General features: G+C 41.0%; 1 protein-coding gene across 2 annotated transcripts; it reads left to right on the top strand.

Moving 5' to 3' along the window:
- The first annotated feature begins 101 nt into the window (after window positions 1-101).
- Window positions 102-25,413, top strand: LOC121895596 (fibulin-2-like). Of its 2 annotated transcripts, XM_042408916.1 has the most exons (17): window positions 102-191; window positions 2,701-4,145; window positions 10,731-10,845; window positions 11,338-11,467; window positions 13,059-13,260; window positions 13,967-14,182; window positions 14,962-15,072; window positions 15,648-15,749; window positions 16,544-16,675; window positions 20,025-20,162; window positions 21,401-21,541; window positions 21,830-21,958; window positions 22,549-22,674; window positions 23,088-23,204; window positions 23,313-23,441; window positions 23,829-23,952; window positions 24,337-25,413. In XM_042408916.1, exons 2-17 carry the CDS (start codon window positions 2,774-2,776, stop codon window positions 24,692-24,694), a joined length of 3,642 nt encoding a protein of 1,213 aa, XP_042264850.1. In that variant the 5' UTR covers window positions 102-191; window positions 2,701-2,773; the 3' UTR covers window positions 24,695-25,413. The 2 variants fall into 2 exon arrangements, with proteins under 2 accessions (XP_042264850.1, XP_042264851.1); XM_042408917.1 differs by lacking the exon at window positions 16,544-16,675.
- Window positions 25,414-26,530: the final 1,117 nt, after the last annotated feature.

Genomic DNA, 26,530 nt, shown 5'->3' with positions numbered 1-26,530 from the left:
CAGTTTGTCCCGCCCTCAAAAGAGAGAGATCGAGAGAGAGAGAGAGAGAGAGGAGAGAGAAATAGAGAGAGAGAGAGAGAGAGAGAGAGGGGGCGCTCCCAGCCTCCCAAGTAGGTCTCAGGGCATAAACTAAACTTTACGCACAAGTTTTCTTCAGGAGCACACCAGCACTGCAAGATCAGGGACGCAAGGTAAGCAATGTGTTTTTTTCTTTTCTTTTTCTTTTTTTTTTTTTTTTATAGAAATAAATCACTCGATATCATTGTATGATTTTATACGTGGAGCGGTTTGCTTTCCCCCTGACGGATAACACAGAAGCACTGGGACAAATATTTAAATTACACGCTCTGTTATCAGTGAAATTACATGTGAAATCTTGTATGATATTTGGTGATTTGTCGAATAGGAGTGCTATTCCTGGTTAAAACTGACAAAAAGGAGAATTAAATAAGTAACCTATATGCTATTATATGTGTGCCTATACGACTGTAAGGTTCAAATGTTTAAGTCACATCTAAGACTGAGTCTTGTTCAACACGCAGGGGAAAAAAATGACTGGTCTGATCACAACAATTAATGAAGTTATCAATTTATGCATTTCAGAAAACTTTTTAAAAAAATCTCCCTGAAATAAGCGACTCATTCTTTAATTCATTTCCCATCATTGAAGTTTGCGAGGATTCACGTCTCAGCGTGTTTGCTTGTAGGTTTAGGAATTAGTAGATGCTGAAAAACAATGTTTGCACGTGTGTAGTTGTGTGTGTGTGTGTGTGTGTGTGTGTGTGTGTGTGTGTGTGTGTGTGTGTGTGTGTGTGTGTGTGTGTGTGTGTGTGTGTGTGTGTGTGTCAGTGAGAAAAAGGATAAAGGTCAATTTTTGGCTACTGAGATGACAAGGCACACAGCCGTTGTTTGTAATGCTTTGTGAGACATTCCTCGAACTGATAGCTGAACAAACAACCCGACAGACTATTTTTCATTGACAGAAAACAACCCTATCAAAGCATTTAAAGCTACAACCAGATGAGTTCCATGCTCAGTCCACCTGATTTATTTATCACCCACTGGCCTCTCTGTATTACATTTTCCCTTTCACTTGCTGCGAATGTTGTAGAAAAACACAGAGTTTTGGTTTTGGTGCTTTTTGGGCTGAGTTCAACACTGTAAGTCACCATAGCAGTGGGCCATGTGCCAGTTTAAAGACTGCAAGATCTGGTAAAATGATTTTGTACCCACAGAACACAAAGACATCATTGATTCTCTAAATGGAGCTGCAGTGCACTTAGTTCTTTTGTGGCTTTATGAAGGAAGACAGGGCTACAGATGTTACATTTATTTTGATGACCTCTAGATTTTATTGTTCTTACTTACTAAATTCATGCATTGCATGTTTTGCATAGACTGGAAATAGATTTCCCAATATCAGCACACGGTCAGGCAGATGCACCGTCTTCCAACAGGTTGTTTTATTTTCCAAAAAGATGATAAGTTATACTGTAAGTTGTATATCAATACTTATAGATGCTGTGTTTTGCAGCAATATCTCCAGACTCTCAAGCCCTCAAGAATTTGCTGTTTCTATTGAAAGAAAAGTAATATGTAAACATCTGCCATCCTTTGCCTTCCGTAACAGCTCCTCTTTTGGTGGGAATCTATTCCAAGGACATGCAGTTTGGGAAAAATGCGATAGCAAAACAGGCTGTGGAAAGTGACTGAAGCTGGCTAGAAACATTTCAGGAGGAAATGTCTACAAACAAGTTTGTCATGCAGAACGATTTTGAGTTAATCTCCAATTTTGAGCCAGATTTTTAGCATGAAATGTCACATAAGTCTCCTGCGATTGGCACAAAAGCAAGCAGTGAAGCAAAAACAGGAAAAGTAAAATAGAAAACACCTGGTTTTCAAAATGCTCTCTGATTTGAAGTCAGATCACTTACTACCAGGATCAAGCCTGTCACATTCTGACTTTGAGCTGCCAGTCTGCCTCTGTACAGTATGACATGTAATGAAAAGCTCAGAAATCTCATAAAATGCATTCATTCCTATTATTTATATTACTTGATAAATTACAAACTATGCTATTTTCTTATAAAAGTATTTCTGCTAGTTTATACAGAATTAGTTGTGTGTTATTCTTACAAGAGCACTGTTTACTGAGACAGTTTATGCTCCACCAGTTATTGGGAGAAGTTAGCAATGGACTCAAATGACTTTCACAACATTCCCACCGTATTCCGCAGAAGCAGACAATTTTATGAGTGTACAATTCATAACTTAGATAAGCAGTTCTCCATGCAACACAATCAACACACTGTTTTTGCATGGAAAATTATTACAGTGTCATAGAAGGGAGGTTTTATTATTTCAACATGGTTTTTTCAACAACTGACAATTTTTGTTGGGTTATAATTGTACATATTTCCCTCAGTCAACTTTACCTTTGGCCAAATTTCCATGTGCAATCAAATATAAACCACAGCCTACATCCCCTGTGGTGCCAAAAGAGTAGGTATGGAAAAACGTATATTTGGCAGGCGGTCAAATAAAAGCAGACAGGTTATTAAGTCAAAACATGTGTTTTTGATCATAACTGTGAAAAAAAAAAAAAAATCCAAAAATAATAAGACACTGATTGGTATCAAGCTGAATGACAGACAACTTGTGTGCTATAAATATATTATTAACCAGTGTTTACTTTCACAGGCTAAAAGACACAAATTCTTTCTCATCTGGAATCAAATCTAGCCTGAAGAGAAGCTTACTTTGAAGACTTGAAATGTTTCAATTTTTTTGTACTTTTTTATACAAAATGAACGTTCAGAGGGCAACATTGTTTTTGTTTTGGATGATGCTGTGCCTGGACATCTGTGTAAGCCAGAAAGACTGCACAGGTGTGGATTGTCCTGCTCTGCAGAACTGCATCGAAACGATTTTGGAAAAAGGTGCCTGCTGTCCCACCTGTACACAAAGGGGCTGCATCTGTGAGGGTTACCAGTACTACGACTGTGTCCAAGCAGGCTTCCGGAAAGGGAAAGTCCCACAAGGGGAATCCTACTTTGTGGATTTCGGAAGTACAGAATGCTCCTGTCCCCAGGGAGGAGGGAAGATAAGCTGTAATTTTATTCCGTGCCCTGAAATTCCCCCCAACTGCATCGATATTTTACAACCTGAAGATGGATGTCAGGAGTGTGCACGAATTGGCTGCTCCCATGGCAACAAGAAGTATGAGGCGGGACACTCCTTTCAGATAGACCAGTGCCAGGTTTGCCATTGTCCAAATGAAGGTGGAAACTTAATGTGTTCACCCATTCCCGGCTGTGACCCACGTAGTGTTAATAAGCCTGTGTTGGTTACGACCACTGAGAACAACAACCCTTTGAGAGACATTAACAGACATCATGACAGCCGACAAACGAGTCCTGGACCATTTTCCAAGCTGGCATTGGGAAGCACTCTACCACTGTATAAGCCGGACACACCCAGTTTTGGCACAAAGGATTATGACTATACACTGGCAGAGCCAACGTCTTCCACTATTCAAGATCTGGCCCGACCACTGGAATCTACTACAGTACTACCAGCTTACCCAGAGTCAAGCTCCGCATCCTTCAGCTCGCATGATGACAGAAAACATGAGCTGCGAGACACACAAAAAAGCTCTGATCCAGAGCGGAACAGCAAGGATGAGATCACACATAACATGGATCCAACCACTACTGGGGCTTGGAAAGAAACATCAACATTGCTAACAACTACAACTGCACAGAAAGCGACCACAGAAAACCACAAGCCGCAACAGGAAATTGGAGAAAGGACCAATAGACACAACAGCAACAGAAACAGAGTGGTGCAGGACACTTCTTTAAGAGACACAGCACACACGACCCGTGTCAACAAGGTGGGCAGGCAGTCTGGTCATCACAAACATAGTCAGGGCAGCTCCCACTCTGTAAGCCATAGGGGACAAGAAAAAGTCTCAATGGAGCCCAGAGGGCCTCATGGTGGAGAACAGAGTTCATACCCGACTATCCAGTTCAGCCCCACCAGCAGAGCTCCAGTCAGGATGAGGGAGGATGGAGAGCAGCCTGACAGACAAGCTCAAACCCTCCACAACTACCAGTCTCAGGATGAAGAAGGAGATGCAGAAGGTAAGTTATATATTTCAAGTCTTAAAACAATCATCAAGTGCCCTTATGAACATTGAAACAGGTTTTTCTTGCTCTAATCATTCCTCCTGTTCATACTGACAGTTAGAAGATCCCCTCTAAATGTGCTAACAATGTAAGTGATACGGGACAAAATCCACTCTCCTTGTTTTGAGCAAAAATATATATAGAAAATAATGTGGAGCTTCTGCCATCTGTGTTATTCAAATGATGTGGAAATCTTCCACAGATAGTCTTCTTAGTAAAAAAAAATCCCTCATTGTGTCTTGACAGACAGTGTTTTCCTGTTCAATTGCAGAGGAAGGATCATAACAGAAATAGGGAATTTGGACAGCTTTAAGTAAACTTTTAAATACATTTGAGCATAGAAGGATGGCTGTGGAATTTGTCCCCCATCACTTACAATGAAAATGAATTATGACGGGATCTCTTAATGGCCAGTATGAACGAACAGGAGGAGTGATTACAGCAAGCAAAGGGACTTATTGGTCATCAAGAGGTCAGTAACATTAACATAAAATGTTCTGATGAGTTCAGTGCCGACATCAGAATATAAAACGATGATTTATAGCCCATGTTAGGTTGTTACTTGTTCACGAGACATCTTCCTCCTCCTCCTCTCACATCCTGTCTTTTGAGGAGGAATTCATAATCACTCTATTCAAGCTGGCAGTGGTCCAGGAAAAACAATTGTCCATGGAAAGGCTGTTTTCCCTAGATAGCATTTATCTACCTTGCTCAGAAGAGAAAAGCCCTATACTTACTATGTACTCATTTTCAGTTCATGTTGAGAGAATGGTTTATTTATTCCTCTAGAGATTTGCAAATAGCGAGTAATATTAAGCCTGGTGCCATATTTACATTATTATGCTTCTAATATATCTGATATATCCTATAAGAGCAGCTGAAATTGCAATTTCTCTCCCTACTTTGCTCCGGTGAGAGTCCTGAGGTTGTACCTCCTGCCTGTATCCTTCATGTCATTATGAACATGTTCTCAAACAGATCAGCCTCCTTCAGGGCACAAAGGCCAATCGACTGCAGGCACTGGGATGGAAAGTAAATGATGAAGTGATTACAACAATGTCTAGAAGATGATTTACACTGCATGGGAAAATAGAAGAAAAGCACCAAGGATTATTCTAAAATATGAAGTTAGATTACACACTGTACAGAATTTTTAGAATATTGACTCTCATATAGTAAATCTAATCCCATATAGTCCCATATAATAATCCACATTTATTTAGAGGAATGTGATTTTATGCAGGTCCCTAAAATAATAATGATTAATAAACATCCTGACAAGAAAACATGATTTGATCATAATTTTCTCCGTATTTTATAGCTTTATGACACAAGGTAGTCTATATATAACATTCCCTAAAATGAGTAGATTAAATTATCATGCTTATGACTGGTTCATTGATAAAATTAAGAAATTGGTTTAGCATTCTGAGAGTTCTTTCTTATTTTTTTCCAGCAAACAGCAGTCCAGAGGTGTGTAGTTAACCTACTTTACAACACTATTATTTTTGTTGAGACCTGTCAGGACTTTTCTTTCCTTTCAGCACCTGGCCTCCATAGGTATGTATAATATATGCTGAACGCATCTGTGAGGTGAACTTCAGAGGTACCTGTCAAGTTCATTCATCGGCCTAAAGTTGGAGAATTTATGTTAGAAATTGACTGTTTGTTGTTGTTGTTTGCCATTCACAATTTTGTTAAGGAATGCTACAGGACCAGGTCAAGTCCGGGTAAAATGTTTGTGAGATGTACTTTGACTGATGTCCTCAACACTGAGTGTAAGCGCATTAGGATGGAGTCCAGCTACTCAACTGTAAATTATAGCTTCATGGAAGAGAGTTTGAGCTGAGGTAGGATTTTTTTTTTTTCTTCTTTGAGCTTGATGTAACTGGTCTGGCTACTCAGTTTGTGGAATGACACTGACTAAAGCTTCTCTGGTGAAGGTCATTGGACTAAGGGAAGATTTCCAGAGCGGTGACATGTTAAAGCCTAGACAGGAAAAACCCAGCTGATAAAGGCCTTGACTAATGCCTGTTATCAATGCCATTAGCAAAGGATGCCAAAGTTATTTGGAGAGGGAAAGAGCCAGCATAACAAGAACACAACCATTTTTCACATTAACATTAATGGTCTGTCTTTTCTGTGGAACAAATCCCAAAATAAATGTTTTTTTTTACTTTCAGTCAATAACTCCTCCTTATTTGCCCTCTCCCTTCCCAACCAGAGGCAATGTGTGCTCAGAAGGGGGATGGGATTGTTTAGGCTTTCTAATGCTTGGCTGGACCTGGTATAGGATTTCTTGGGGGTTGTACCTGTGAGCGGCATAATGCCCATGTGATGAATGAGACCACTGTTGTGGCTTGATTGCCAGACGCTACTCACTGCTCCCTCATGAGCCAGTGTGATTACCCGTCTCCCGTGAGGCTACTGGTTTCCCAGTCTTCCCAGTAATCACCTCATCTAAAGCACACCTCTACTCACGCGCTCCTTCCCTACCAACCATAATGTTGAACCAAAGTAGAAGAATGTTAGACATGGATAAGTTGATAAAATACTTGGCTGAAGCATAAAAATCATCTGGATTGAGGAGGAAAAAACTAGAGCGGCACTTGTTTTTATCAACGGCACTGTCACAACATGCTGCATATGGGAGTGGGCTGAACAGATGTATAATTTTCCTTTAGCATGAAAAGCAGGGTGAATACCAGAGCTGGCCATGAATCTTGGCAAATCTCGCATCCGCAAACACATCCTTACTGAAAAACCGCCCGATTCACATGTCACCGATGCTGCTCAGAACTCAGCTTGAAAACATCTGCTCCAGATGCAGGAAACCACTCATAAAAAAGACCTGCTGTATATGTAAAGATTGGTGATAAATTGTTACACATTAACAGATCTGTCTCTGGTACCCATCTGTACTTCTGTCATTAACATACAGGCAAAGTGCAGCTGTATACAGATGCTTTCAGACATACAAATATTATAATTATACATTATATGTTTTATATTATTTTTATATTGTAATCTTACATTCATTTATGTTTATCCATCACTGATAGAATAAAAATAGTTACTCCTAACCAGACTGTCAACTAGGTAATATTATTTCTTTGGGCTCAGTGTTATTTTTATCTATCAGATCCCAATTCTGGATTTGGACAGATTTCCTCTGGCAAGAAATGAGCGAATTTCCTGTATTCTGATTTTTGAACACACCTTGGAATATATAAGGAATAATAAGGCAATAAGAAACAGGTTCAAATTACAGGACTGTGGTTAATATTTGGTCAGAGGCATGCAGCTGAATATGCTCAACAATTTAATATGCAAAAAGAGTCTGTAATGCCAATGTTATATTGTAAATAATTTACAGAACAGTGTGGGTATGTGCATGTTTGGGTGTGTCAGGAACACATGTGACACCTGTAGAAAACACAAGCTATACAGGATGTCTCAATAATTCAGTGCACCAATAGCAACAAGTTCTGACTGTGTATTTTAGTGTTTCATTCAGGTTATCTAACCACAAGGAGGTGTAATTGGATTGGAAGTTACTGTGTGAAACCATCAAAGACTGAGGCAAGCCCTTAGGGCTCACATCAACTAACTTTAACCCCAGTTAAGACTACAAAAAGATGGATTAAACGACTGTTGGCTCACAGTCTCAGGGAGATTAAGACAAAAGTCGTCGATAATTGAAACCTGAATTGGCCTTTCTAGAAATGAAGTCATGGTGACAGCAGGAGAGTCCTCCCTGTTATGTCACAGACAGCTGTTCTTGGACAGCGATTATGTGTTTCAAAAGACAAGATATCTCTGCAAGTACTCATGTTGAAGGTGAGAAGAACATTGTGTCACTCCCTCTCGAGCTTAACACAGGCCTGCGCAAACACACACACACACACACACACACACACACACACACACACACACACTACCATACATACACACTCAAACGTGAATATGCTTTTAGGCTTTCAGCATCAATCATCTGACATGTTCAACCACCTGAGTTTTGTATGTCATGGACCCTTGGCATGTGCTGTTATTCACATTGTTGGTCCTGCTCTCGCCAGCCCACCTGTATTGTAAATCACCGCCAAGTCCACAAAAGAAAAGACACATGAGCTTTGATTAGTGGCAGCGCACTGCTTTATGACACCTCCAGACATGTTGAGAGTTGCCCTTTTTGGTTGTTATTCTAGCTCCATATTTTCAGAGGGTGTGATGTCACCAGTTTTGGATTTGGACAAGAGTAAAGCATCTGGTGTTAATGCTAGTCTAATGGACAGATATAATGACAGGCCTGGGACAGAGAGATGGTCCTCAGCCACCTTTCAAGCCTGCATCTGAGATCTCCATTGTGTCAGCACAATAAATCAACTTAGCTAAATACCGCACAGCTGAATTGCACAAATTGCTATGAGGGCTTGATTAGAAGGTCTGTCAAAGAGACAGGAAGAGACCTGGTTAGAGATCAGATATAGCTCAGCAGCTATTTTGGTGAAATGTAGTATCCCTCCAAAGTCCTCACTGGTTCATCCACTTAATCCTTTGTAAACATGGTCATGAACTGTATGTATTTTAACTGTGCATACATTCCACAGTCTGAGTGGACATATGGAGCAAATTTGAGTGACATTCATGATGAGTGAACTGATTATACCTGGAGAAAATGAATAGGTGGCAGAAGGAAGGAGGATGAATAATTATGTTCTCTGTCTTTTAATATACATCTACTCAGGTTCAAAGAGACTTGTTTAAATGCACGGCTGGCACAGATACTGTAGTTTTGTATCAAAGAGTCATTGTGCCTTTCAAGGTTTAAATTTTCTCATTTCTTAACCTTTAAATTATGCACACTGCAGCCGTCACTTGCTCTGTTCTGAGTAATTGCCTCAGTCTTATTATGTATGGGTAAGTAAGGAGAGGTATTTCAACCAAAATAAAGTGGATGTGGAAGTTTAAATGCTAAAATGGCCTTGGGCGCTCTCAGACAACTGTGCTGACAGTCTGACTTCCACCCTCATTTAAGGCTTAAACTGACCATCCTATGAGAAATTCTTAATTAAAGTTTAGATGGTTTTTCATATAATTTTAAGCCGTGCTAGCTGTGTTGGTTTCTTGGTCCACTACTTTCGTCCAGACTGTCATGTCTTAACTATTACTGGATGGAGTATAAAGACATTCATGGTTCCCAGAGGATGAATCATTCTGGCTTTGGTGATCCAAAGCACTTTTCCTTAGGTTGACATTTTTTGGTTTTTACTGAAACATCTTGGGAACTATTAGATGGATTTCCATGAAATTTGGTTCATGACCCCCTCAGGATGCATTGCAATAACTTTGGTGATCCCCTAACTTTTAAACTAGTGTCATAATCAGGTCAAAATTTTTATTTTCCCAATACTTTGGTTAATGACATTCCCATCAGCCTCAGCTGCACTTTGGGTTTAGTGCTACATTGTGAACATGTTAGCATTCTGACATTTGCGTTTAGCTCAAAGCACAGCTGAGTCTAAGACAGCGCTGCTTCACACAGCTGCTAGCATGGCTGTAGACTCTTTTAGTCCTGTTATAATCAGTTTCCATCTCTGGGATGACCTCACACACTTACATATATCTCAGCCTGTTCACAGCTACACAATATACACTGTTTTATCTATGGGCCTACTATCACTCTAGATTGATAAAGAAGTGGTCCAAATCTAACAGTAAACTTAATTATATTATGATCATGTACTATAATCATAAATCCAGTGTGTGCCAGTGTAATCACATAAAACAGAATAAAACAAACATGCTACATTAAATTTAAGGTTAATTATGGTTCTGATTAGACTGTATAAGTTAAAACAGTAGCAAAAGTAAAAACACAAAATGCTCACCTAAAACTCTAAATGATTGTGTTTTGTGTAAATCCATTTTAACAAATATTTTGTCCTGTATGGTGTGACTAACTGGGAGAACATAAATGTCATGAGTTGAGTCTTCTACAGTAGCACAGGAGCCACAAATCAAAGCTGGAATGCGCTGCCCTGTTATTGAAGTAACACATATATATTTTCCCTGTAAACTGGATAATGTGTTTTTGCTCTGTCTGCGCCATGACCCAGTTTGAAATGAAGTGCTAATGTGTGACTCTTTCCCCTGCTTCAGCTCTGATTAGCCAGGATGTAACAAAAAAAAGACAATTTTACTCTGAAGGTAAGTTTTTTATGGAGTCTTGGGTTTCGTGCTTCTCTCTGCCAATGAAAGTGAGAGCAGAGTCAAGGAGTCTGAAAAGAAAACAAAGAACTTACTTGCTATTCTCAGTGTGTCGTCACCAAAGCCAACTCTAAGTCTATTTCTATGAGACGAACGTTCCACGAAAGATGAAATTCAGTTCCACTTCAAATACACTTTAAGCATCTCTATGATGGTACATGTTAACCCTCCTATTCCAGCTGAATTCACATTGTAACCGTTATTTCATGTGAAACCCTGGCTGCACTCAGTGGGATAAATCTGGACCTGCATGTTTGTGTTTCATTACAGTGTCTGCCAAGGAGCTGATGAAGACCTGCTGTGAGACAGGGGAGAAATGGGCTTCAGCTAATGGTCACTGCAACAACATGGAGCCACCCACTAAAGATAGGCAATCCATCTGCTGGTAGGACCATTATTAAACGCCCATTCACATCATTTAACTTAATTCTTATAATTAAATCCAACACACTGTAAATCATCTTAAATAGTCCTCTATGGCAAGTAGTTCCCTGTTTATCTTCTTTATTGGATTTATCGCCAAGGTGAATTTGAAGGGGACATTACTGAAATGTACAAAAGACATAATGACAAGGAAATGTTCATATTTTGAAATTATGATGTGTTTTCTTTCAAGATGAATCACAAAAGTTATTTTTTTCTTTGGAATTACTGAATGCCTTCAGGGCTTTGACTGTTAAATGATTAAGATTTAAGTTTCCACAGAAGACACACTTTCTTTTTTTAAATTAAATTTAGAAAAGAAGAAACTCAAAAACACAGTCAGCTCTGTAGCAGCACTTGTGGGAAGAATAGCCAGCCCACTCGTTGCTGTAGGGCCACAGTTGCAGTCCAAACACTTCTGCAGTCCATTCTCCTGTGTGCTTTTCTCTGCCAGGACTACCCAACAACAGTGCTGTTTCGGTTCCCTGAGAGAAAGTCGGTGTTTGGCTGGAATGAATGCAGCCAGAGGGGGAAATATGTGTGAAGAGGAAGCCAGCGATAAATGTGGGATCGATTCCTACAAGGCAAGTATCTATGACCAGATACCACGGGAAAGGGCAAACACAGTTCACTGGGTTCACAGTCAAACTTAATGACACTGTAAATTTCAAATTAAGCCTGCATTAGTCACAGTGGAATTGAAAACATGTGTAGATGGCACTTGTCTGCAGTCAGGAAAAGTCTTTGTGCAGTGTCTGAACAACTTTATTCTCCATATCTCCTCTGAGGACTACTGCTTTGGTGCCAATTCCTGGTCATTCAATTACCTTATTTAATTTAGACAAGTGATTTAGAGCCAGTTAAAACTGAAGATTCCCACTGTGCTACAAGCTTTGACATCTTCAGAGAAGATCTCAGCAATTGGAAATGTCAGACGTCAATTGTTTTGACCTCTCTGAAATTGTGGAAACACATTCTGATAATTGATGTGGTAAAACAGTAGCAGTGGTAGATATTAGGCTATTAGGCACTCCGTGAGGTTCTAGTCATGGTGTAACTGTATTGTGTTTGTCCAGATTCCCAAAGCGAATCATTTGCCATCTGACCTGTGTGTTGAAGGAAACTTACTCACCTACTCAGAAGCCCTTGAGCCGCATGGGGCCATTATCGACTCTCTGCTGCAGTACAGCTGTTAAATATTGGCTTTCACCACCGTTCTTAGGACCCCTGTAGATATAGTAATATTATGCCCTCTACAACCACGCTACATCACAGAGGTCATTACTTCAGTTTTATGTTTCGCCATGCCCCTGTGCACTCTCAGTGGTGATCTTGCTGAGAGCTACAGGGAAACAGAGTGAGAGTCTGCAAGCAAGGGGAGAGTTGCCCCAAATTCATACTTGTAACTATCAAAGTTCAACTGCTCAAGACTAAGAGAGACTAAGAGTCTGCAGCCACGCTAGAGGCTCTTTGAGGCTATTTAGACACAGCAGAGCTTTGAGATGAATGCTAACGTAAGCACTCTGATATGTTCCCAATGGCATCACTAATATGCTGATGTTTAGCAAGTGTTAACCATGTTCACCATCCCAGCTTAGCATGCTCACATTTTCCAAATAGCACTCAATTCAAAGTACAGCCGAGGCTGATGGGAATGTCATTATTTTTGCAGGTATTTATAAAGATTAATTTAAAAATTTGCCCAGATGATGGCACTAGACGAAAATTTAGAGATTACCGATGTTATTACAATTCATCCTGTGGTGACTATGAAAGTGTGTACCGAATTTCATGACAATCCATCAAATAGTTGTCAAGACATTTCACTGAAACACAAATGTCAACCCCATGGTGGTGCTAGAGGACATTTTTTGATGATCAAAGTCAGTAGGATTCTTCCTCTGGGCAACATGAACGTCTATACAAAATTTCATGGCTATCCATCCAATGGTGTTGAGATATTTTAGTCTGGACCAAAGTGGGGCACCAACTGACCACCCAGAGCCACAACGCTGGATTACCTAAAAACAAACATTGCATACAGTTTGGACTAGTGAGTGCAGACTTTCTGGTCAAAGAGAATTTTGATTTTTTACTCCTACATGTAACAGCTACTCTAAACAGCTACATGATCCATGAGCACATGTGTGTAAAGACTGACTGTGTGACCTGCAGGAGTGCTGTGGCTGCTGCTCTCTTGGGCTGCAATTCCGCAGCGAGGGGCACCGCTGCGAAGCCCAACAGCACCTGGGCTTCCATTGCAGACACGTCTTCCTCACTTGCTGCGAGGGAGAGGACAGGGGGGATGGGAATCGAGACGGCTGGCACACTGTCAGAGAGAGGCCCGCTCTCGATTCGACTTCACCTCCAGAAAAAGGTATTGTCAACGAATTCACACACAAATACACAAACCCTGAAATGCATTGCACGCTTCATGTTAAGGGAAGGGGTAGTGTTGGGCGCGGCATGTAACTGATGCACTGCCAGGAAAAAGTACAGATTTAAACCGAAGACAATCCATTTTCTTTATGGTTGCTGTTAAAAGAAGCATTGTAGTAAGGCCCCCAGCCCTGCAGAAAAAATGATGCTCCTCAGTCACCTCCCAGGGCAAAGTATAATAGCCCAGTCCACCCCACTCTACTATAATTCTAAGAGATGTAGTACCTGCCTGCCTGGCATCGCTCTCACTTCTGTTTCAGCAAACCACTCTCTTGTTAGATGTATTGTTATACAAGATTTGATTTGACTGCTATGAGTTGGAAAACTTGGCTCATTTTAAATTCATGTTGATTTTTATAAGAGCCCATCTAGGGAAGGGCGTTGCAACTTGTTTAGGATATGAATGATGTGGTATGTGGGAGTGGTTGATGCCTTATATTTATCTCTATAAAAAAACACATTACAATAGAAACAACCAAAAAAAGAAATGCTCCTTATCATTGTGGACTGTATTATTATATTCAAAAGGTGTTCTCCTTTAGGGGAATGTATGTAACTATTTTAAACTTGTTATGCAGTTATTCATATCATTATACAGTTTTATTACCCGTGAGAACAACAGCCACTCTCTCCATGTGCTGTAGTGTCTGACAGCCTGTACCCTAAAGAGGCCTTCTCCATCGGTGGGGAGCGGGACGGGGAGAATGCGGTGGAGGGTCCTGTTGAGGTGGAGGACATGGATGAGTGCCTGATATATGAAGACATCTGCCACCACAGATGTGTCAACACACCAGGCTCTTACCGGTGTGAGTGCTTCCCTGGATATGTGCTGCAAGAGGACGCTTTCAATTGTGCACAAGGTAAAGCAAAGACCACCAATTTTATTGTCATTAGTAGTGTCATACAGTGCTGGCAGACATTTCCAATGATGCCAGCATACATGGAAGAGACTCTCTCTGCCATTTGCTCTTCTGAAATATGATTTACAGTCCACATTCCCGTCAGGAAGACCCCATTTATTGCAGCTTGTCTACACATTCATAGTGTATTATTTTCCTGCTGTCTTTGAGTTCCTTCCTGTCTGCAAGCCCTGGTACTGCCTAATAATAGTTATTCAAATCACACACTAACATCCCTTTCCTGGACTGACAGCGATGCTCAACTAATCACACTTACACTGCTGTCGAAAAGCTTTTCCAGTTTAACATTTTCACTGTTTGAAAAACAGTCTTTGCACAACCTGAAAGCAGGAGGTCTGCTCAGATGTACAGTATGAGACATATTTTCTGGTAATGCTGTGTGACTTTAGTGCAGTGTACCAGACTTTAATTAACAGTGGCTTTCACCAACACAAGCCTGTCTCAACAGGATACTAATGCCAGAGCTCTCAGCAAATTACAGTGAGGGATGGGGCTCACTAATAAACCCAAATGTTTGTCTGCAGGCTATGTTTTTTCCTGTCTCACCTTCACTGCCATTACAACTTTCATCTAGCTGCTAGCTTCATATCGTTGATGAAAACGCAGGAATTGCACACAGTTTAAGCCTCTAACTAAGGCCGCAGTAGATGGCAGAGGTAGAATTCTTGATTACAGTGTAATGGCACGCTCCTGTGATGAGATTATTCGTGTTTCTGCAGAGACGGTGGAAGAGGAGAACAGACTGAAGGAGGATGACAGAGCGGCGGTGGAACCCACCTCACTCCCTCCATCCCCCACCCAACACTCTGTCCCACTCAACCCCTGTGAAGGTTAGACATGTACGGCTTAATGAGGGGAGCGGGAGCTACAGGCCTGACAGCTCACAATGAGCACTTTCATTCATCATTACCGCTAAATCAGTGACTGGAACATGCATCTTGATGCAGTCGAATATGTTTAGAAGAGAAGCCTGCGCAGGTTGCCATAGACTGACATGTTATTATTTCAAACTCACCATTTCCATGAAATGTTATTGCACTGCAAATGTCAAACACAAGCGGTGAGATGGTATCAAAGGTTAGTTTGTGTTCAACATCAACCACTCATTCTCATGAGTTCTCCATATCATAATTTGTGCAGGGTCACATTTTGTTTCTCTTGTTTGGTTTCCATGACACCAGGGTGGAGGTCCACAACACTGTTAGACCAAAATTAGGAAACACAATATGACCAGGTCAGGGATCAACCTGGAAAAAGGAAATGAACAAATGGAAATACACAAAAAAAAATAAATACTGCTCTGTCTCCCACACAGGCCCACAAAGCTCGCCTCTGTTTCACCCTAAATACTGTTGTGTGGAGTAGCAGTACAGTATATTTCATTTAAAATAACTAATGTTTGCAGGAAACAGCCCCTGTGAGCAACAGTGCACCCCAGTGGGCGAAAGGCCACAATGCTCCTGTTTCCCAGGATTCTCTCTGATGTCTGATGGACGCTCCTGTGAGGGTAAGGCACTAAAACTTACATATAATGCTGAAAACATTTTCTTACATCACGTCAGGGTAGCATGTGGAAATTTTGTGCAATCACAGAAGTGAAAAATGGCTCCTAATTTTAGCCCTCGTTTTCAGAGGAGTTTGGTTCCAGTCGAGGAGAGTTTCTTGGCAAGAATGTCTGCCACTGATTTGTCTCTTTCTCTCATCAGCGCCTCTAGATTTGCAGAGGAGATACAGCCCTAATCCCCTTCACTCTCAGCAACACACTGTGATGCAGACCAAAAAAAAAAGCCAGAATGGGAGATTTTTTCTACCAGAGGGATTATCCCAACAATCCATGCATTATCACGATACATCTTTCTGACTGCATGCCCTTTACCCTTTATTTCCACTCAGAATGGTGGTGGACTGTGCGTTTTATCATGAGACCAATCAGCTACCGCTCTATATGTCTGTGTCTCTGGGGATAAATCTTTAAATAAGCCATAACCACCAGTCTGTCTCCAGCTTGACAGCAGCCAACTGTGGCAGTGACACAGAGAGCAGCTCAGTGTGGTGACAAATTTCTCATTGTGTGGATGTTATACCCAGTGGCCTTTCCCCCCTAATCTGTCTCCCAGAAGAGGGTCTGACCCCTGCCTGTAACTGCTGAGTGTAAGACACATGTCAGGGCTCAGATGATGGTATTTTTGTACATCTCTCCCTTTTTATTCAGCATCTTCTACTGTGCACTTTTCATTATTCATTATCTTTCTTCACACTGACACATTTCTCTTTTATTCTTTTGTTTTTTTCGACATCCAGACATAAATGAGTGTTTGTCCGCGCACGCCTGCCAGTTGAATGAGCGCTGTGTAAATTCTGCAGGGAGTTATATCTGTCAGAGACTGATCACCTGTCCCGCGGGATACCAGATCAACAATGACATTTGTGAAGGTACACTACACCTTATCAGCGTTAAGCAGCATCAAAGTACTCCCTTCCACCCACAGTGAATATGTTGTAAATAGCACCAAGAGAGCATTTGTACTACTGCATGTTCACAATCTAAGGAAAGGACATTGTTCAGACAAACAATCACTTTTTCCACCCTTGAGAGTAAGTATTGAAAATTAGATTTTTTTTAATTCTTCACGTCCAGTGATTATGTAATTTCACATGTGAGCACACACACAAGAGGGAATAATAACAAATATTACTCAGAGAGCTATTTCCGAAATATTTGCTTGTATGAAGAACTGCCTAGCTTTTCTTTCTGTAGGCGGCGCCCAACTTGCAGTAGTAAACCTCCCAATACGTCTCATTATTTCCATGCACCATAAATTGGGCCTGCAGCAGCAGTGTTCAGGAAGAAGAACCCCTAAGATGAGTATTAGATGTGCTCTAAGTGCTGTTTGCCACTGCAGATGGGTTTCTGTGGGCTTAGGTAAAGAGACCCAACTAATCTGCAGCTCCTTATGAACATAAAGAATGTTCAATCATGCAAAATGAGCATTTAACAAGAAAGTGTGTTTAACGGTGAGCCTCCAACAGCTGCCACTTCAGGCATAAGCGAGGAGTGAAAAAACCTTTTTTGTGCTGTGCTACCTATTCCCTATTCGTGGCTCACTAAGAGACTGTAATGAAACTCACCTTTTGCCTCTTCTCAAAAATTCACCACATAGGGAGAAACTGAATTGTGTTCCTTTCCCTTCTAAACAGAGTCAAGTCAAGTCAAGTCGATTTTATTTACATAGTGCCAAATCACAACAGAAGTTATCTCAGGGCACTTTTCACATAGAGCAGGTCTAGACTGCACTCTTTGCTTTACAGAGACCCAACATTCCCTCATGAGCAATCACTTGGTGACAGCAGCAAGGAAAAACTCCCCTTTAATGGGTAGAAACCTTGATCAGAACCAGGCTCTAGATAGGCGGCCGTCTGCCTTGACCGGTTGGGTTGAGAGCAGAATGACTCTTAGCACCAGATTGATGCATTTTGTGTCAAAAATCGCACCCCTTCTTCTCAGTGTCATATTGACAGACGTCATGCACATATTACCCACTCACTCACTGACTCCATGCACTTTCTGTTAACATCACCCAATTGGGTGCTAAGAGTAAGGCTCAAAAAATTATCACAAAAAGTCATTAAAAAAACATTAGTGACAAAATGTTTGTTTTCTCCAAACAATTTTTACTCATAAAAAGTGTGATTATACATGTATAGTGACACTCACATAGTCAAAATGATTTCCATCCCCAATTGGGCTAGAGATGGGGGCTACCCCATCCATACCAGCATCATTGTCCTCCCTTGCTCACTCCTCCATTACAGGCCCTTACTCCTCCTCCACCAAAAATATGTATCAAAACAACATTGAAGATCTGGAATCAATTTAGATGCCATTTTGGGTTTCAGACAACCTCTTTTTCCGCTCCGGTAGCCTCAAACCCAGATTTCCCCCTATGTTTACTCAACGTGGTCTAGTCTCAGTATTAAAAGATGTAGAGATCTCTATATTAACAATACATTTATTACGTTTGAGCAATTACTTGTTAAATTTGGTCTACCCAGACATAATTTTTTCAGGGTCTTACAGATCCGGAGTTACATCCGCAGCATAGATCCCTGATTCCCCACCCTTCCTGGTGAAACACAGTTAGACACTTTTCTTACCCCATTTCCCACTCTGAGAGATACCATGACAATAGTCTATAGAGAAATTTGTTCTTTACAAACCACCTCATTAAATTACTTAAATCCTCATGGGAGGAGGAACTGGGTGAGAATATATCTGATGGGCTATGGGAAGGGGTACTTAAAAGGGTACGTACCTCTTATATATGCGCTTGGCATGGTCTCGTTCAATGTAAACTCATTCATAGGGCTCATTGGACCAAAGCTAAACAATCCAAAATTTACAAGAATGTGAACCCTAATTGTATAACCAGTCTCCTGCAAATCATATACACATGTTTTGGTGTTGTCCATCTCTTGTTGGTTTCTGGAAAGACATCTTTAACACACTCTCAGAAATAAGCGGCACACGCATCAAACCAGACCCTTTTATTGCATTATCTGGGGTTTCCTCAACCACACTACAACTGACCAGAATGAATAGGGTGTAATTGCCTTTGTCACTGTGTTGGCGAGACGACTAATCTTGTTTAGATGGAAATTCCCGGCAACTCCTTTTCATGCTCTTTGGATTACAGCCGTTTTAAATTGCATAAAGTTGGAAAAAAATAAACACACACTTAAAGGGTCTACAAACAAATTCTGTACAATGTGGACCCCCTTCTTCTCTTATGTTAGGTGACTACATTTCCCTGCAGTTCCTTGTTGAATGGAGGTGAGGACATACACGGCATCTAGGCATCTAAGAGGTTGAGGAGGACTGTATTGTAAAATTCTCACATACTGTGCAGCAAGTGAACTCTTTGACCTATTTAGGTTCCTTGAGTCCTTTGCCTTCATCGTGAGGGAGGTCACCGCCAATCTCACACACATTTATCCTGCTTCCTGGCTTTTCTCTCTGTGTCTCCATCTCTGTCAGGTATACTCAGCCCTTGCAGACTTTGCTAGGCTTGTGTCAGGAGCAAGATGCTCAATCACTATCTGCTGTTTAGAGACCTACCATATATACACAGGGCTGCCTGCCAGAGCTGGTTTAGGCCCCTATACAGCAATTACAGTGCTGCAGGCCTGTTAGAAAACATGAGACACTCATGCATTATGCACTCTCATACATACAGTATGCACCACAATTTGTGCTCTTTTGAGATTGTGATTTCCCACCAGCATTGGTTCATACTATGGCAACAGATGTGGAGGGCTGATTGACGGGAGGTAAATCTCTGTGTAGACAGGTGTTAGAGGACTCTGGGGGGTAGATACTCCCTCACACACTGCACAGTAAGACCTCTGTATGTAATTTCTGCTGGTTTTACTCATTAGAGGCATTCTTCTAGTTGAAATAATAAACTGTCGTAGTGATTAGTGATTAGTTAAGATAATATTACTAAATTGTAATACAATTCTTTTGCTTTTGAGTAACTGTTAAATTATTGGCAGCAAGAGACTCTTAATGGGCGAACAGCAGTAGAAGTGAGTCTTACAATCTGCCATTGCACCACAGTGCCATCCAGTGGTGAAATATGGCATTACATGTACATGGCATGCACTGTAGTTAACACATCCAGTGGACTATTAGACTGAAACTAATGATGTTTGATTTGTGTGTTATTAGCAATTAATCGTTTCCTCAGTCCTCATTAGCTCACTTATTCATCCTCTTCCACAGATATCAACGAGTGTGAGCAGGGGAGCCATAATTGTGGGCTTGGCTTTGAGTGTGTGAATACCGAGGGCTCTTTCAGGTGCAACCCTAAACCCCGCTGTCCTGTGGGCTTTACCCAGGGCACACAGGGCAACTGTATAGGTAGGATACCTCCTTTCTTACTGATATAATTGTTAAAAACTAGGTTCACATTTTTTCAAGTCTGTCTTAAAGCAATACTCACATGCCCACATGAACATTTCAAGAGTTATTAGTCACTGTAGTCATTCCTACAGGGGGGGGGGGGGGCAGAAGGTGATTGCCGAGAAAGCAATCACCTTCCAAGAAAGTGAAACAGAGAGAGGTTTCTGTATAAAAAGAAAGCAACTTTGGAAAATACCCATTTGATTTGACAAACTCATATTAGCCTCAACTGAACTTTGGGGTGCATTTTTTACACAGAAGAAGGACTGTGGATTTTGGAGGCACATTAGGCAGGGATCTCTTTATGGCCTGTTTAGTAAGGAGGTATGATTTCAGTGACCAAAAGCTATATTAAAGTACATATGGGCATGTGATTATTCAAAAAAAACTTGGAAAATATGAACCTATCCTTTAATGTCCATTCCAGTGCTGTTTGCAAGGGTTCAAAGATTGAAGGCCAAATGTATGGAGGTGTTAATTCAATGATTACTTGTTTTCTGGTTGAATTGTGCTACTAGAGGGAATAAAGTGATAAAGTGTTTGTTTGGAATAGAAAGCCCTCATGGATTATATTGCAAAAATATGTCCCATTAAACCCGTGTAAAGGTTCAATGTTATATAACCAGCAAACAAGGGTCTTTAGCCTTGTTTTATATAACAGTCAGACGTAGTTTTGTCTTGTTCCCAAACACAGGTGAGTGAACCAGCCCAGGTAGAAAATTTCCCCACAGGTGAATCACAGTCTCTTTAGACACAGGGTTGTGCGTCGCGCAGGTGAATCAGCAGGGCTGCAGTGACAGAGGGGTTAAATGCCACACAGACAGGAGATCAGAGCAGTTGCTGTTAGGGGCTGCAGAGGGGTGGATAAAAGCCAATCCTCTGTCCTCCTCCAGTACAAACTGATGCTGTGGAATTAGCCCCCAGGGGCAGGAACTGGGGCATGTCGAGGCAGCCGACACCACTGTAAAAGGAGTGTAAAAGAAATGCTCTGAGAAATGAGAAAATGTCAGACACACACACAACAAAGTTATCCACGGGGATGCAACTGTGTGATGTGTGTTTGCTTTGATATTGCAGCGTGGCTAAAGAGCTGCCCTCTGGTCTCCCATGCCTTGCCTTTGTGCCTTTGGGTCTTCCCTCTTCTCCTTTTTCTTCCTGTATCTCTCTCCATCTTTCTTTCTTTGTCTCTGTACCAGACATTGATGAGTGTGGCACTGTGGCCCAGCCATGTAGTTCAGGGTTTAACTGCATCAACACAGTGGGATCCTACATGTGCCAGAGGAGGATAATATGTAGCCGTGGCTACAACGCCAGTCCCGATGGAAGCAGATGCATCGGTAAGATTTCTAGCTGTTACACATGAAGAACATGTCATCAGATTTGATATACAAACTTAAGGACACTGTCAGCAGAGGATGTGATGCATGCAGGCAAGAGAGGTTAGACAATGATACAGAGTTTCAGACCAAGATATTTGCTCATGTACCTGTAAAGAATCAAAAAATAATAAATTATATAATAATTGATGTTATTTGAGTTGTTTGCAAACACCATTTGCAGCTGAATGTTATGATCGTCATTTTATTAATTCCTTTATCTCTTCACCATTCCTGTGCATCTTGTAGATGTGGATGAGTGTCAGAACAGTCTGCATCGATGTGGAGAGGGCCAGCGGTGCCACAATCTGCCTGGTTCCTATCGTTGTGAATGCCAGACAGGCTATCAGTATGACTCATTCAGGAGGATGTGTGTAGGTATGTTGGACGTCATACGCATCATCATCAGAGGTTTTAGAGCTTTTTATATTTTGTCTTTTCCCTACTCTGTCACTGTTTCCTGCTCACTCTGCTCTCTCCTTCCCTTCCTTCCACCGTTCATTGCTTTTTCATTCTCTTGGACTACTGTACAGCCACCTCTCTTTGTCTTCCTCCTCTGCTGCTCCTGTTTATTATTCTGTGGTGGAAGAGCTGCTGCTGCTGTATCCTCGGCTCCGCTGCTGGATCCTGCAGTAGCCACTGGCCTAGCGACCGATCACATCTCCTGCTGCAGAGTACTCCGTTCTGCCCCTGCTGCTGCTCCCTCTGTTTGTGATTCACTGTGTTGTGACTCTCATAATAATGGCCTCTGCTCAAGTGTTTAGACTATCAGCAAGCAGCTGGTCCCCTCACATCACACTGTCGTTGACATACACACAAACACGCACAGGCATGCGCACGTACCCGTTCGTGTAGGTCATCAAACCCGCACATGCTTGGTTGCACACGCGCGCTTGCACACATGGGTGCAAACACACAAATGCATTACACATTTATAGAGGTATGATGACACTGCTTCTTCCTCTCAGATGTAAATGAGTGCTGGCGCTACCCAGGACGCCTGTGTGCCCAGACCTGTGAGAACACCCCAGGCTCCTATGAATGCTCGTGTACCTCTGGCTTCCGCTTATCCGGCGATGGCAAGAACTGTGAAGGTGTGTGTGTGTAAATGTCTGCTTAAGTGGGTGTTTGTGCATCCATGTGTGCGTGTTGGTGCTTGTCGTTGTATGTTTTTGTGAATTTGTGCGTGAAAATATGCCTGTGTCTATGTACAGTATGTGTTTGTGGGTGGACCAGGCCTGTGTGTGTGTGTTTGCATGAACAGTGCAGATTTCCTTGACTGAGCTGACATTAAAGCTGGACACTATACAGAATATTGCTGAAGAGGGCTGGCAGTTAGTGGTATTAGTGTATTGTACTGTATATCATGCAATGCCTTCAAGCACAAACCAGTAAAAACATAATTGGCTTAATAACAACACCTTCTTTATATGTTAGGATAAAAACATTGAAAATCCTTTGCTCAAGTGAATGGTGACAGTAATGAGCTCTAACCTCTAATCTCCAGATGTGAATGAGTGTTTGGCCAGCCCTTGTAGTCAGGAGTGTGCCAACATCTACGGTTCCTACCAGTGCTACTGCAGACAGGGCTACTACCTCAGGGAGGATGGGCACACCTGTGAAGGTGGGGCACGCTCTATTACACATCAGGAATACCATGTTTATACCATGCTTATGTTCAGACAAGTTAATGAATCAGTTTCACATGATTTACCTCCTTCTTGTCAACCAGACATTGACGAATGCTCCCAGAGCATTGGCCATCTGTGTACCTATAAGTGTGTGAACGTTCCTGGCAGTTACCAGTGTTCTTGTCCTGAATATGGATACACAATGTCGCCAAATGGACGCTCCTGCAGAGGTGAAAGCATATAAATGTATACTGTCCTGTAGTTGCTAGACTTCAAGTTTGCCTCATTGAGTTCTGCTTTGAAATAGATTTTAAAAATGTCTCTGCACCCATTTAACTCTTCACAGAGTGTACATTAATGGTTATGCTCTGATAAATATAATTGGTACTTTTACAGTGGCTCAATAATTACACAGTCTATAAAACTTTATTGGCCTAAAAATCTTGTCATGCTAATTTGAATTTTGTACTTGAGCAATTTCCCCCACAAGGACAAGTTTTTGTCTTTCATGTTTCAGCAATGAGGCTTTTCCCCAAAGTTCAATTATCCTGTGACGAACACATATCCTCCTCTCCAGGCAGTAAAACCAGCATGTGTGCATTAACTGTGTGTTTTAGATATCGATGAGTGTGCCACAAGGGCCCATAACTGCTCTCTAGCTGAGACCTGCTACAACATCCAAGGAGGTTACCGCTGCCTTTCTCTCAGCTGTCCACCAAACTACCGCAAAGTGTCCGACACGTAAGTGATAAAATCAGTTTGAAAACCACACCGGTGTTCAATATGATGCTTCATTGATCTTTCAAGAGGTTGACATTCTGTTATGTTTTTGTAATAGATTTGAGATTGGATAATTATGTTGTATCTAAGATATATATTTTTACCCTTTTAAAACAAGAAGTGAGAGCAAAAGGATAAAAAATAATCTGTTTAAATCATCAGTTTAACTGTTGGAATCTACTTAATATAGCTTTTGTTTGCTTTGTCTCTGTTTTTGAAGATTTGATTATTTAATATTTCATCATTTTTCACAGCATTTCATACTGTAGCCTTAAGTGTTTGAATGTTTGAGTGTTTTGAATGATTATCTTTTAACATCTCTGACCTTCCCTGCGTCCTTTGTAGTCGCTGTGAGCGGATCAGCTGTCCCAACTACCTGGAGTGTCAAAACTCACCTCTGAGAATCACCTACTACTACCTCAGCTTCCAGTCCAACATCGTCATCCCCGCTCAGATCTTCCGCATCGGACCCTCCCCTGCCTACTCTGGAGACAACGTTATTGTCAGCATCACCCAGGGAAATGAGGAGAACTACTTCAGCACCCGCAAGCTGAATGCATACACGGGTGCTGTGTACTTACACCGACAGGTTGAGGGTCCAAGGGATTTCCTGATTAACGTAGATATGAAGCTTTGGAGACAGGGGACGTTTACCACTTTCCAGGCCAGGATTTACGTCTTCATCACGGCCAACTCGCTCTAACAGTTGGCTCATCTTTGGCCGCTATGGACCAGTTCAGGAGGACTTTTCGTATCACTATTTAACAATTTCATAAATATACCACTGTCTGTTATGATGGAGTTGAGTAGTTAATCTTGCTTATGTCCAATTGAATCGAATATCAAAAGACTGCTGTAATAGTAGTAGAATATTCAGAAAGAAACTGTCTGCTTTGTGCCAGTTCTTGTAATGCTATTCATTGCCATGGCTCACAAAACACATTCATTCAAAAGTCCATTCAAATCTAAGGCTAAAATATAAACTTTCAAAATATAAAGATACCACAAGAATGAAGCATTTTGCCATTGTATTAATTATCTTAACTATATGTGAGTAAAACATAAAAATGATAACAGGCGACCTCTATCCTCTGCCCAGCTCTTTTTCTAATATCCTGGTTTCCTGCTCATATCATCCAGTTATCAGATGGCGATGTGTGATTTGATAACACTGTGGTGAAAGCACATGAAATTGTATTGTAAGAGTTTCCATGTCTCTTTTCTTTTACCCTGCGCTGCTGTTTTTGTTTTGTCTTTGAAGTATTTTTTATAACTAATTTAATGTTACTCTATATAGTGAATTTTTGTATCCCTGTAATCAGACACATTATGGATGGATGTATCATATTTTTTATGCTAGATTCATAAGCCGCAAAGTATTTTAGTAAAATATTAAAACACACCAATGTGGTTTGGTGAGTATTGACTGATTATGTTTATGAAGAGGAACATTATTTGTTGAGGAGTGTGTGTGTTTTTGTTTTATAATCATCGTTTTCATCATCGTCATTTTCACTTGACTAACTTGTTTGATTATGCACCTTACATGTCGGATAGTTGCTGATGCACTTAATGTAGTGAACATTATTCTTCAGTGAAGTTGTTAAAGTATATAATCCATTCTTGTTAGGGCATGTCACACAGTAAATATACATGCTTATTTACATACCTGTTCACACCTTTCTAGTGAACTCAACATGAGCGTCATCCATCAACACACGCCAGTTTGACGCACACACGTTTTATGGCAGCTAATATGGCATTGAGTGTTCTGAAATAAATTAGATTATTAATATATAATCTTATATTCATGTGTAACATGTTGTGGGCACTATATAGCATAACTCCATCTGTTCTAGTTATATAGAAAGAGTTACACTCCCACCTACAGGATGAATGATGCCCTACACCCTTATTTTTTTGCCTTTCTTACAAGGCAACATTAGTGTCTTACACAACAGAACAGTCTCAAAAGGGAAAGGTGCACAAATGTCTCATTAATTTAGAAGAACATTAAACCAATTTAAATATAGAAACTTTATGTACAAAGGGGATGAGTTCAGTGAACCTCCCAGACCTGCTGTAATCATCGGAAAGGGTGTGTTTGTCTTCATGACAGAAGTATTAATGTATGCTGCACATCCAAACAGAGCTGCCTGCCAGTTTTCTGTTATCTCAGATGAGTTATACTGTCGAAGGTCATTTCAACAAAAGAGACTGATTTCTCCGATTTCTGCACTAATTTTAGTCCTTTACTCCTTGCATTGTGTAAATGGGTAACAGCTGTTTAGTCCCAAAAGTATCAAGGAAACAATCAATACAGCTCTCGAAGTCTGAGATGTTCCTCCTTGACATAACTCATAATAATAGCTATGTGTGTATGACTGGCTCAAGCTTTCAAACACACCCAATGACTGGGATGCCACTGTTGGTATGTACAATACAGAACAAGCCCTAGAGCTGTGATTGATGTCTCTTTCCCCTAATTAGCTTTATCTGCTCTTCAAGATTAGGTGGTGCTGTGTTTCAGGGACAGTGA

Source organism: Thunnus maccoyii, chromosome 4 (assembly GCF_910596095.1).
Source record: "Thunnus maccoyii chromosome 4, fThuMac1.1, whole genome shotgun sequence".
Lineage (NCBI taxonomy): Eukaryota > Metazoa > Chordata > Actinopteri > Scombriformes > Scombridae > Thunnus > Thunnus maccoyii.
The sequence above is the reverse complement of the archived record's forward strand: the minus strand, read 5'-3'. Positions and strand labels throughout refer to the sequence as shown.